The following is a 12,845-nucleotide window of genomic DNA, read 5'->3' on the forward strand; positions in this document are numbered from 1 at the left end:
AGCTAAAGCAGTGCACTTATGTTTCTAAACATTGGAATTTGAAGAAATAAAGCTAAAAAAATAGGCTTAGGTTACTTCAAAAATTAAAAGAGTAAAAATCTGTAAAAGAACTAAAATGAAGCAAGTGTTAGCAAGAGAAGAGCCATGCTGCTTGTTTGTATTAACTCAGTAAAAGATAGGACAGAAAACATGTTTTTTAATTGCTATCTAGCCATTTAACTTACTTTTTTTTTTAATAACTTTCCTGCACATTAAAGTGGGGCATGCATTGTAAAAGAAATGCAGTTGAGTGGCCACGAGCATGGAGTGTCCATTCAGGCTAGTAGCCGTATGAGGTAACGAGGAGCATAGGGGAATGAGACTTTTATTATTAGCATTTGTTAAGATTGATTCTAATTAGAATGGAGGAAATAAGTTCTATCTAATCGATTTAACAGAATGAACATTTCTGACCCAGTGTAAACAGGGCAGGCAATATTAAGATAGTATAATAAAATGTGATTCAGATAATTTACTTTGTTTAAAATTCAAGGCCTCTTTTGAAGTCACTCAACGGAGTGAATTTGACACTTCGAGGGCTATAGTAACCATGAACATTTGTTTTCAGTGGTAAAATAATGAAGCATAAGGAGATGCAAACTGTTCATATGATCAGTACTGTAGGGTAGCTACAGATATTGGGGATTCAAACTGATGATTTTTATTCTCTGTTAACAACTCAAAATTTGTTTCAAAACCAGATATCTGAAGACACAGGTAATCAAATAGATGTAATAGTGATCCTGATAGCAATAATATAAACAAACAACAAAATCCAGATTTAAAATCAGTAGTGGAAAGTATAATTAATGAGAAGCAGGTAGTTTTCAGTAATAAGAGACCATGTCATAATGAAGTTTCTGAAAATCTAAATGTAGAATGTCAAAGCTTTAAGGAAAAAAGAAGAGCATGTGAGGGAGTTCTGTAATGGCGAGCAAGTGAAGTAGAAAGACGTGAACAAGAGAAGGTTTTTCTAATATCTGATTTAATATCAACCATCATCATCATAATCATCTTCTTTTGGCTGTTCCCGTTAGGGGTTGCCACAGCAGATCTGTTTCCATTTCTTCCTGTCCTCTGCATCTTGCTGTCACACCAACCACCTGCATGGTCCTCTCACCATATCCATAAACCTTATCTTAGGCCTTCCTCTGTTCTGGTTACCTGGCAGCTTCATCCTTAGCATCTTTTTCCCAATATACTCAGCATCCCTCCTCAGAACATGTCCAAACCAACGCAATCTTGCCTCTTTGGCTTTGTCTCCAAACCTTCCAACCTGGGCTAACCCTCTAATATACTTATTCCTAATCCTGTCCACCCTCGTCACACCCAGTGCAAATCTTAACATCTTTAACTCTGCTACATCCAGCTCTACCTCTTGCCTTTTTGTCAGTGCCACTGTGTCCATCCCATATAACATATCAACCAAATGAGGTAATTACTGTCATGAATGTGGAAACGTTACCAACAAGGGAAAACATTAATTATTATAATGGCAATGGGATTTGGATTATAGGTGATTCATTGAGGAGCATTAAAAATGTTACCTTGTGTAAACAGCAAACAGTTATTAAAGTGGATGTAGAATGGGTGCTGTAAGGAAAACCGTGGAAACTTTTTTTTCTAAAATAAAAAGATACAATGCAGTGATAGTTATGGTTGATTTAAATGATGTGGGGGAAAACACTGATGTGTGCTTTTGAAAATGACATAAAAAGTGTAGTAACATTGGTTTTAAACTCTTACTATATTATGTTATCCCAGCCCCTAAATATGTATATGTTCTTGACAAGGTGGTTAGCCAGTTTAGTAATTGTATCAGAATGGGATGGAATGTTATAGGGCAGAATTGGAATGTATTACTGTTTGGAAAAAATGTTATCTAGACATGCACTGTTTGCAAATGATAAAACGCACTTGAGCCTCATGTTGGACAAAACTCTGGATAAAGCAAAAAAAAAAAAAAGCTATCTTTGTAAAATTTATAAAATGAGTCCTAATGTGAACAATAAGACAAAATATTTAACTGCTTGAGTAAAATATAGGAAACTAGTATGTTAATCATAAACTAAATATGTAAAGAACAAAAAAAATCACTTTTAAAGACTTGAGAAATTATAGTAATCATAGCAGAAAGAACAACAGTGTGAAAGTGAATAACATTCTTATGCTTGAGTCACAATTACTGACCAACATTTTTGATGACAAATTTACAGCACTGACAAAAAAACATAAATTCTGTCAGTATGGGACAGTATAAATACATCCTTGATGAATGCCCTTTATGATAACTGGAATATTAATGGAAAAGGTTATTAAGATCATAAAACCTAACATGGCAGCTAACCCTGATGTTCTAAATGGTTTCTATCTTAAAAATATTATCAAGCCTATAGTTCCACATCTCCAGTACTTATTCCAGTAGCCTCTAAGAATGGGTTATATCCCTGGTGTGTTCAAAGGGGGAGTTTTGCATCGTTTGATACTTATCCCATAGGTCTGACATGTTTACTAGATAAATGTTATGAGTGGGCACTTTGTGAATTTGTTAGACTCTTCACTGGATAATTTCAACATACTCCAGTATGGAAATACTGAAGGAAGTTCATGCCTAACAAGTCTAATTTCACCCAGCCAGTTTTGGGAAGCCTTAGATTAAAGGTTGTTCTGTGAGTGTGGTTTATCTGGACTTTGCTAAAGCATTAGATACTGACACCCCATGCTACGATCATAAGATATATATGTAGGATCCTAGGAAGTTACTAGGCTATTGGCCCTGAGGCCCTTACAAGCCTAGCCAAGAATTTGGCGTATGTTCAAACAAGTCAGCATCCTATGCCATTGTCCAGCAGGGACATAGGTGGAATCCCAGGGGTGTATTTTCTGTTCCCCATCCAGTTATCCAGATATATATATATATATATATATATATATATATATATATATACACCAAGGGTCTACTGCTTTACATCGAAAATACACTTTTTCGAAATAGAGCAGTAGACCCTACACTTCAGCGAAAGTCTACTTAAATGAAAGTACACTTTTACTGAAGTCTAGTTCCCCGTGCTACCCAAAAAAAAAAAAAAAAACACTAAAACATGTTTTTGCAGGGGGTCAAGCCCCCCACCCCCCCTACTTAAATATACCAACTCCGAGATCGCACTACAGTGGGTAAAAGGGAATATTCCCATTCTGTGCTGTAGTGTGACTACCAAAGTCCATGTTCAAAGTTTCACTACTTCGAAAAAGTGGACTTGGTGAAGTGGGGTTCGAAGTAGTGAAACTTTGAATATACTGACGGATCCCAAATATAGATGTGTGTGTGTGTGTGTGTGTGTGTGTGTATATAGATATATATACATATATATATATATATATATATATATATATATATATATATCAAATGTTGCTTAGATTATACATCCCATATATTGCTATATATTCTGTAATGTTTGCAAATGTGATCTTGTTAACATGGTTTGAATGCTTTTATGTAAAATGTAAGTTTGCCTATGTCGCAAGTGATAATTCAATAAACGTGTTTCAAAAAAAGTGGCAAACCTAAGAGAGCACCGTAATATGCAGAGTTTTTTTTAACTTTCAGGATATTTGGTCTAAGAAGAAGGGCATGGAAGTTCATGTAAGAACATCCAAAGTAGTACATTTTGGAAACTGTAACCCTAGTTACTAATATGTACTGAATAACACACTAGAAGGAAGTTACCAGGTTACAGATCTAGGTATTAGGTTTGATAAACAACTGTCATTTAAACCAAATTTGATAAAAATGATTAGAAGATATTAATGTGTTATAAGGGATTTTGTTGTGTGCAATAGTTAAGAGATGCAAATATATTACTCCCATTTTATAAATCAACAAGGCTAAATATTGAGTATTTCCTGTCTTTTTGCTCATACAATGTGGTACAACTAATAGGTTAGAGAAAATTCAGGCATTTTTCGCAAAACAAATGTCTGCAGTGAAGAATGTAACTTAAATGATTGAAGGCACCATTTCTTTTTACTATAAATTATAGACTGGTATGGGGTAACTTTATATTGATCCATAAAAGTATAAATACCGAGTGTCTGTAACACAATGGGTATAGAAATAATGAATCACTCTTATGGGACAAGGAACAACCAAAAGCTAGTTGAAGTTGCTAGCTTTAAAACTACACAGTATAGTAAGTCATTTCATTGTAGATCTGGCTATTTGGTGGAATGCTATCTCTATACAAAAAGCAAATTGAATAGTTTGCAAGCCTTTAAAAGGGACCTTGATAATTAGTTGGATGACAGAAATGATAATCTTAATTTCCTAGGGGCAAACACTTTGAAACCCTATAAAGTTTGAATATTGAACATAATGAACATTTAACATCTAAAACTGTAAGCCTAAAGTAGCATGGCTTAAAATGTCTGTCCCAATTTTGTTCACTAACTTTAAATCTGAAGTTAAGTATGCAAAACATATAGATCTCATTTACTTTAATATTATCTATTCTGACACCAGAAGCTGCATTACAGACTAACAGCTGTAATCCAATGTTGTGAAAATGTACAGTAAATTCAAATTCGTTATATTATCTGTAAGTAGTCCAAGGCACCCAGGAAACAAACCCAGCCACTGATAATAATAATAATTCCAACTTTATTCAGCCAAGGAAGTAAAAAATAAACCCCATAAACACTCCTTATACAGTACGTTCGTTAAAACCGCCACATGTAGTACTCAAAAAAGATCACTAGAGGGAGCGCAAATGCAAGTTATTATTGTCAATTCATGCATTTTATATGTAGTTTTAATAAGAATGGATTTATTTACTTATTTATTCTATTCAAGCTATTTATAAATTGGGTTTGAAGTTTTAAGAAATTATATATGTTTTTTAACATGTTTTAACATCTGTCAATATGTTTTAGGATCAATGTGTTGTATCAGTATGTTGTTAGGAAAAGTAGTCTTGAATATTCAATTTTCACTGTATTTTTAAACTTTGAGTTTTAGTTAATTTAAATGATGGGACCTAAAGGTATAAAAGGATTTTTATTACATGCAGTCCACATCTGACAAAGGTTTTAACAAAAATGTACTGTATAAAGAGCGTTTATGGTGTTTATTTTGTACTTCCTTGGCTGAATAAAGTTGGAATTATTCTTATGTCAGTGGCTGAGTTTGTTTCCTGGGTGCCTTGGACTACTCTAAGAATTTTTTGGTACCTTTGTCGTTTTTTTTTTTACTGTGTATTTAAAATTATCTGTAAGTAATTAAGTCTGCAAAGCATACAAATCTAAATCATATGCAGTCATCTAGTCTGTGGAATACTATAAACTGCTGCCCAGCAATTAATATAAACAGACACATTCATTAAATAAAATATATTAGTTGAAGTTGTTGGGCAAACCTGTTCACTGCTCCTTTCCTGTAACCCTCCTTTCCAGTGAAGGAGCACAGGACAGCAGCATTTCACACATGACTGCCTGCTGATATGTAGTATTAAGCATAGTGACTGTAGTGTGTTGATGCAGATTCATATCTAAGTAGTTAGCACAATTAGTAATGCCTGCAAGTCAGCTACATATTGTAATACATTATTATAGGTCTTGCATAAAATAAACTTATAAACAAAATTTAGATCTCAGTCCTCATACATGGACGAAATACTTAGTCTAGGAGTATAAATGTCTTCTGCAATATCAGCAGAAAGGTTTGTAGGGACAGGTTCTGGGACAGAGTCTCTAAAACAGTTCATCAAGCACAACTTGAATCTACAGATGGGAAACAGAAAATGTAAGACTAAAGCTTAGAGTAATATATAATTATTGACCATGGGATGAGTGAAGCCAGTTTCTAAATGGTCTGCAAGGGCAGCTAGGCTTGTGCTTACCCATGACCCTGTATACAAAGATTAATAAACAACACTTGATTGCTTGCACTTGTAGGTTCTGTAAAGACAATGAGTTAGAAATGTATTTATTATCAGAAAAATGGCTTTAATAAGGACAATGGACACATTCCTTCATTTGCAGTGTTCAAAGGCACATTGTTGTTTTACAGCAGTGAACATCTAAGTTTAGTTAGAGCTGTTTTTTTTTTTCTCCTTGAATCGGACATAAGCTGGTGACATGATGTCTCACACTGGAGAGATTTTTATTTGCATTCCATTCCGCTAGCTGTTTATCAGAACGTTAGATTACACAGTGCAAAATGGCCTTGCATGGCATAATTATGCTTGTATTGTGTTAATGAATCTCAGTTCCATATGTCTTTATTGCAGAGTGGTGTATAAGAACAACATCTGCTGTGTTTTTGCTTTTGTGCTACCAGATTAACTACTACATATAGCTTAGATGCATAATTGTGTATAACAGTTTAGGCAATGTTTCTTCTGTGTAATGTGAGACTTGAATCTGAAAAGATCATTAAAGATCAGTGTTCTGCTACACTTAACAAATTAAATAAATTAATATAGTCAAGTTCAGATAAAAAGTATAAAACCTCAAAAGGGCTTTAGCTGTTTACTCTGGTATATGATTATAACTTGTAAGAAAGAGGAATGTAAGGGCAACGAAAAGCTTGTCTGAGCTTTTGCAATTTTCTGCTGAAGTACATTGCAGTCTTCTGCACTACATACTGTCTATCAATAATGAAAATGTGCATTTTCCAGGATATGGAAAATAATTGTAAATACATTTAATTTGAAGAACCTAAACATAAAAGTATTTGTCAGTCTGGAATTTTTCAGTATATTTTGTTCATCTGTGTTACACTTGTATAACAAGAGAGACCAAAACAGTGAAGAAATGTCAGCCATTATTCTGATGTACTTTTTTCAGACTTGATTTAAGGGTTAGATTCCTGAAATTACATGGTCTGTAATGTAATACTAACAATCCAGCAGACTGTTGCAGGGTGGTCTGTGGAAGGGGATATGAGGGACCAAATAAAAGCAGCATCATGACAGGTGTTCATCACAGTGTACCTTAGCAGACAGTCAGTGCACTGTTTATGATGTGCTATTCAGAATCAGTATGGAACATGTTACCACTGAGTCGTGGACTTTGGATGTCTGCCATGGTGTACAAGGGCAAGAGAAATATGCAGTGGGTGGTCTAGTGGTGCATACTGCTCACTGATATGTTTTATAAGCAGCTTGGGAGTGGCGTTTAGGGAGACTGACTGTAAATCCACATTTAAGGCTAGAGGAGGAAGTCTGTCATCATCAAGAGATTTGAGTTTTATCAATGACATACAAGTGTGTGTGTATTGATTGGAGGAAGATGACCACTGACAGCTTGGACAGGCTGTGTGGAAGACTCTTCTTGTCACTTCAGTAGAAATAGGGTAGGCATGATACTCTCATTGCAAACAGAGCAAATGAAAGGATAGTCAGTGCTCCTTTTTATGTGGGGAGGAAGGTAGCATCCTACATTTACTAACGTCTTTATTGAGGCAGAATAAGAGCACCATTTGCTGCCAGTAAGTTGAGAGAAGTAGAAGCTAAAAGCTATGATCAATGATCGAATAGTGTCTGGGTAGCAGATGGCTCTTTTCTTCTGGTGCTGGGGTTGAAAGGATGCACTGGTTTATTGCTGGATTAAATAATGAGGATACTACTTGCTGTTAAAGTTTGGAGATTCTAGAGAAAACAACAGTTGGAGTTACGTGGATTTTGGGGTTGTCATCACTTGTTGAAATGTGCCAGTATGTTTTTGGGGATTGAAGGGGACTAGCAGGAATATCAGGGTAGTTGGCTTATTGCTTTTGGTAAGCCATTTTAAACATACTGTTCCAGGCCCTTGGCTAAGAACAACCATTTGGTTTGTAAGTCACTCTACTCCATCCAATGGAATTTTGCATTTCTTAGTGTAAGGATTAGGAGTAGTGGCAGAGATCTGTGCAACTCCAGGTAGGGAAACACCTTCCCAGTTCACTTTTTCAGTGTCACATCCTTATACCTGGCATGCATGTTTCATGGTCTAAGGGTCTTGTTCTAGACATGTTTGGGTTTGTTAATTTTAGACAAAATGTATTGTGTAGACAGCAAAGCACACAGAAGAGACTGAGCCATAAAAGTCACGGTAGGCTAAACATCAGAACTGTTCAAAACTGAATTTACATTTTGGCTTGACTACAGAGGGGAATACGGATGTCATTGCTACCATTAATTTCTAAATGCTGCATTTTTAGATTTAGTTTGTGATGTTGACATGGTTGTGTAGGCAGTGTTTACTGCCCTGAAATTGGTATGGTGGGTATACATTTTAAGCACTTGCCTTCCAAAGTAATTCTCTAGTTTCCAGCATCATGGACATAACCCAAAACATCACCACTCTAAGATCAGTTCCTGTTTCTCTATTTTTCAGACCGTTTCTTAAATGTTTGTTGGTGTGGTATGTTTTAATTTTGAAAGTATGTATATGTGATTTTGTTTTATTATGTATAGAAACTTTATAATGTTGTTCTCATCAACATTCTCAACTGTTAATTAGCCTGTTGAACTCTGGGAAGGGTTTAGATTTACATGAATTTGTTACATGCAGCACATGTTCTTGTTTTTCTTTTTCTTCATTAAATTGCAAAAATAATTTTCTTTGCCAGGATATGAAGTCTATTTTCATGTCTGTTTCTATTTATTATAGGTTCATAGGTAGGTACTAGGCTATCAGCCCCAGTGCCTATACAAGCCTAGCCAGAACGATTCCCTGGTTATTGCTTCCCACAAATATTTACTTTCTTGGACCCTTGTCTAGCAGGGCTACTGATGTGATCCCCGAGATGAATTTCCTATCTCCCATCCAGTCGTCAAGGTTCCTCTTGAAGAGGGCCATTGAGGTGCTTTGCCTGACATGTATGGGCATCCTTTTCCAGAGTATGGGGAGTCTCTGGGTCAGGAACCTATCCCTCCAGCATGTTCTATTCATCGTGATGACAAGGTTAAGATCCCTTGAGCGTGTGGCTTGGAGGGATTGGGATTTCTTTAAGTGTAGCATGTCCAACAACTTTGAGTTTGACATGGCCTTGTATGTTAGGCAGAAACTCAAAACTTTGCAAAATTAGAAATTTGAAAATTTTAACTTTGTAAACAAAGCAAAGCAAGTGCACAACTGGAAAACGACTTACTAAAATCCAGACGGGAGACAGTCACACTTTTACATTCATATTACGTGCAAGATAGCCACTTGGGTTCAGAGCTCATATCTTGAGAAACAGGTGTGTGTTCAAGGCATCTTACCAGACTAAATGGCAAGAAAAATAATAATAAAGTAGTTGTGAAGTATATTCTGGAAGTACTGTATGACACTCGTAATATTATTTGTGAAGCAAAGTGGATAATTTGGGGTATGAAGAAATAGAGCTTCGTTGAGGGACAGTGAGGAGTGAAAAATTGATTTGATCTTATCTTGGGTGAGCTTCTAGGGTTGCCAACTTTTCATGTCAAAAATTCTGGACATGCATGTGAAAGCAAAATGTGTGCAGAATAGAAGTGTACATTAACCTCCCCTTGAAGGGACTGTCATACGATATTACTGTGTGCAATCAGACATATTCTTGTGGTCTTCATTGTCCAGTGACAGTGTCCCTTAATTCTGGACTGTCCAGAAAACTTCTGGAGAGTTGGCAGTGTCATACAGGATAAGTGGAAAACTAGACAAATGAGTAAGGGATCTCAGACTAGAATCCATCAAAAATAAATGTAACTAAATGGCAGTTGTTCAGTCTGTATGTCCCAACCTCTTGTAATGGTAAATTGTTGTTTTGCAGTTGGAGAGTGGTTTTATATCAAATGAAGAAAGCAAGCAGAAACTCATTCCCATGATGACCATCTTACTAGAGGAGTTGAATGCAAAGGGGGAATGCACTCTGCCAATAGGTTTGTATATTATTCATCAGTTTCTTTGATATATAAATGATTGGCACTGGTAATGGACATTTCATGATTATTCATAGGCCAGCTGTTTTGCAAGTGTATTGTTTCACATTGCTGTGCCTGCATCTTCTACACAGAAGGTCTCTTTAGCAGTAAATCATGGGTTTACCCACCTTAGTCATTTCTCCTGGCTAGAAATGGTAAAAGTAGTGGTGACCTATTCCGTGTGAGGATACAGTGTGGGTCTCATACTGGTTAGGCACTGACACAGACTGACAAAAAAAAACCCACAATTAGCATGGAAATCTGTAATGGGGATCTGCTATCTAAAACCACACTTGCCTTTTTTTTCTTGATAAGTAGGAACCCCTCCCCCAACAAAGACAGAGACATCAGTGCAAAACCAGGAGTTCAAAACTAGGAAGGATTTCCACAAGGTAATAAACTACCTAAGCTTTAAATCTGGGATATTTGATGTATTTAAACTGCAGGAAGAAAATTCCAAAATGGCATGAGCACATATCACTCTTATACCACTGTGATCAAATGTGCTGAAGGGTAGATGTACATCACTCATTTGGGGGAGGAAGCCCGAGCTCTTGAAGACTGGATGGATGAGACATGTAGTGGTAAAGTCCCACTAGTATAGAATACTGCAACATCTGGCATTACAGTAAGTTACCTACATCATTGTACTTTCTTGTGTTAGGAAAATAACCTTTAAATATTGTTATTGCCATTGTTTATTTTGCCTATAATTATGAATCCTATAACAAGTTCAGAGTTGACTACTTAACTTTGAATACTGAAAACATCAGATTCTTTCTTGAGGGGAACATTGTCTCAGATCAGTAGAGAAAAACATCTTGGAAACATTTGACAGATAATTCAAGGAAGCTTGTTTTATCAATATGTGGAAGGTTTTGATCCATAGAGCTTCAGAATCTGTTCTGCCTTCAACAAATATTTTTTGAAGCTAGCACTTTATCTCATCTGACTCCTAAGTCAAGGGTTATAAATTCATACTTTACAGTGGCCGGGGATCCCCTACTGATATTGTGGCTTCAGAATATGAACGTGTGCATGCACCTTCAATGATACTGATGCAAGGCCAAATGGGATGTTCTAAGAATAATTTAGCAAGTCAAGGAACTCTTTACCCACAGTTTTTTTTGGGTGGAAGTGCCAGTAGCTATGACATTATAAGTAACTTAAGCCTCCTATTCTAGAACTAGTTTCCCTGTTCTGATACTTCCTCCTATAGATTATAAGGATTTCAGCTGAAAAAACCTTGAAAATTATGTTGGTCCCTTTCTGAGGCCAACCTTTATCCAATTTCAGATTGCAAGACCAGCTTTTGTCTAATGTCAAACTACAGCAATTGAGAGCTACAATGGTACCAGTGAAGGTTCCAGAACAAAGGAGTTTAGGTAATCTTTATCTTGCCTCATCTAGGGAAGAGAAAACAGGCTTTCATTCCAACATTTTGTCCTCAACATTCTTACTGACCACAAGGGCTCTCTTTTGCAGTCTTCAGGCTCGTGTCCTCAGTGTATTCATTTTAATTAAATGATTAATACTATAGCAGAGATTTACATTTGACAATTTACATATGATTTCGCCTCTAAAAGAAGATACATACAGATATTGAAACTTCCAGAATATGTCAGGAAGATTCATTCAGTGTTTAGTACTCTCTAAAATGGATTGAAACTGAATTCTTTTTATCCTAATTGGCAGCTGCCTGCAAATAAAACAGTTTATGAACATATAATAAGGATAATTCTCACCTTTTCTTTAATTTGATTTCTTTTTTTTTTTCAGTAATTTTTATTTATTCTTTTCATCAATACAGAATAGCAAACAAAATACAAGAGGTCTCACATATTTACAATAAGACAGTTCTTATACATTGAGGTTAATACTAAAAGAGATTAAACAAACTAAAAGTAATATTTACACTATATACATAGATGCTTTCAGTATTCAGAAAAAAAGTGTGTTACAATTCAGTAAGAGTTGTGGATAGAAATCTAAATTAGAGAAGGGAAAGAAGAGAAATTAAAACTTACATGGATCATGGGTATTAATTAATTTAGGACCTCTTAATCGTAGTTGTCTGGTTATTTGTGGTAAGTTAAGCAAGAATAATAATAAAGACTTGTTCCCATAATTTCCTAATCTTATTGTTTTTATTCTCCTTGTCGAATAAAATTTTTTTGGCTAATAGGTGTTTAGTCGCCATTATTTTAAAACTCTTCCAAGAGATGTTAATTGCGTTAAGCCAATTGGTTGCTATATAAAGTTTCATTAAAAGGAAAATGTTCAGTGCAACTGCTTGTGCTTTAGGAATATTGTTTAAGATATGTAGGAGAGTAAATTCCCAGGTGAGAGTAGATGTCTGATAGCCCTTTTATTGTAGTTGACGTTTTAAGGGAGTTCCAAAGTTTAAATATACACTTACAGCTCCAGAATAGATGTAATATATCAGCTGTTTGGTCTTTAAAGTGAGAACAGAATGGGGATTTCTTAAGGTCGAATTTATATAAAATGGCGGGAGTAAAATATGCGTTATTATAAATCATAAGTTGTGTGAATGCTAGTTTTTTAAGAGGTATAGATTTAATTGTTAGGTTAATTGCTTGGTTCAGTTGTTGGTTATCAGTGGTAGAATTAATCTTTCTCCAGTAGTCTGAAACAACTATATCTTTGTGGAATTTGATGTCTTATTAATTTATATGTATTAGTGCTGTATTTCTTAGATGAGAGGATGTTTTTACAGAGTAAATTACAGGTTATTATATCATTGTTGGTTATATTGTAGTTTTGGAGATAACTAGTACATAGTTCTTTAATTTGCCTTAAAATTACTATATAAGATTTGGGGAGATTCAATTGGTTCCTCATTTCTTGTAATGGGCAGTTTAA

General features: G+C 35.4%; 1 protein-coding gene across 3 annotated transcripts in view; it reads left to right on the forward strand.

Moving 5' to 3' along the window:
* NPRL2 (NPR2 like, GATOR1 complex subunit) overlaps positions 1–12,845 on the forward strand; it is a 1,906,629-nt gene that overhangs the window by 219,541 nt on the left and 1,674,243 nt on the right. For all 3 annotated transcript variants that reach the window (XM_044078165.1, XM_044078164.1, XM_044078163.1), the window contains exon 4: positions 9,812–9,920. In XM_044078165.1, coding sequence (XP_043934100.1) covers positions 9,812–9,920 — 109 coding nt within the window. The remainder of the gene's footprint in view (positions 1–9,811; positions 9,921–12,845) is intronic.

Source organism: Protopterus annectens, chromosome 7.part0, assembly GCF_019279795.1.
Source record: "Protopterus annectens isolate FY-2018-M chromosome 7.part0, PAN1.0, whole genome shotgun sequence".
NCBI classification, from domain to species: domain Eukaryota; kingdom Metazoa; phylum Chordata; order Ceratodontiformes; family Protopteridae; genus Protopterus; species Protopterus annectens.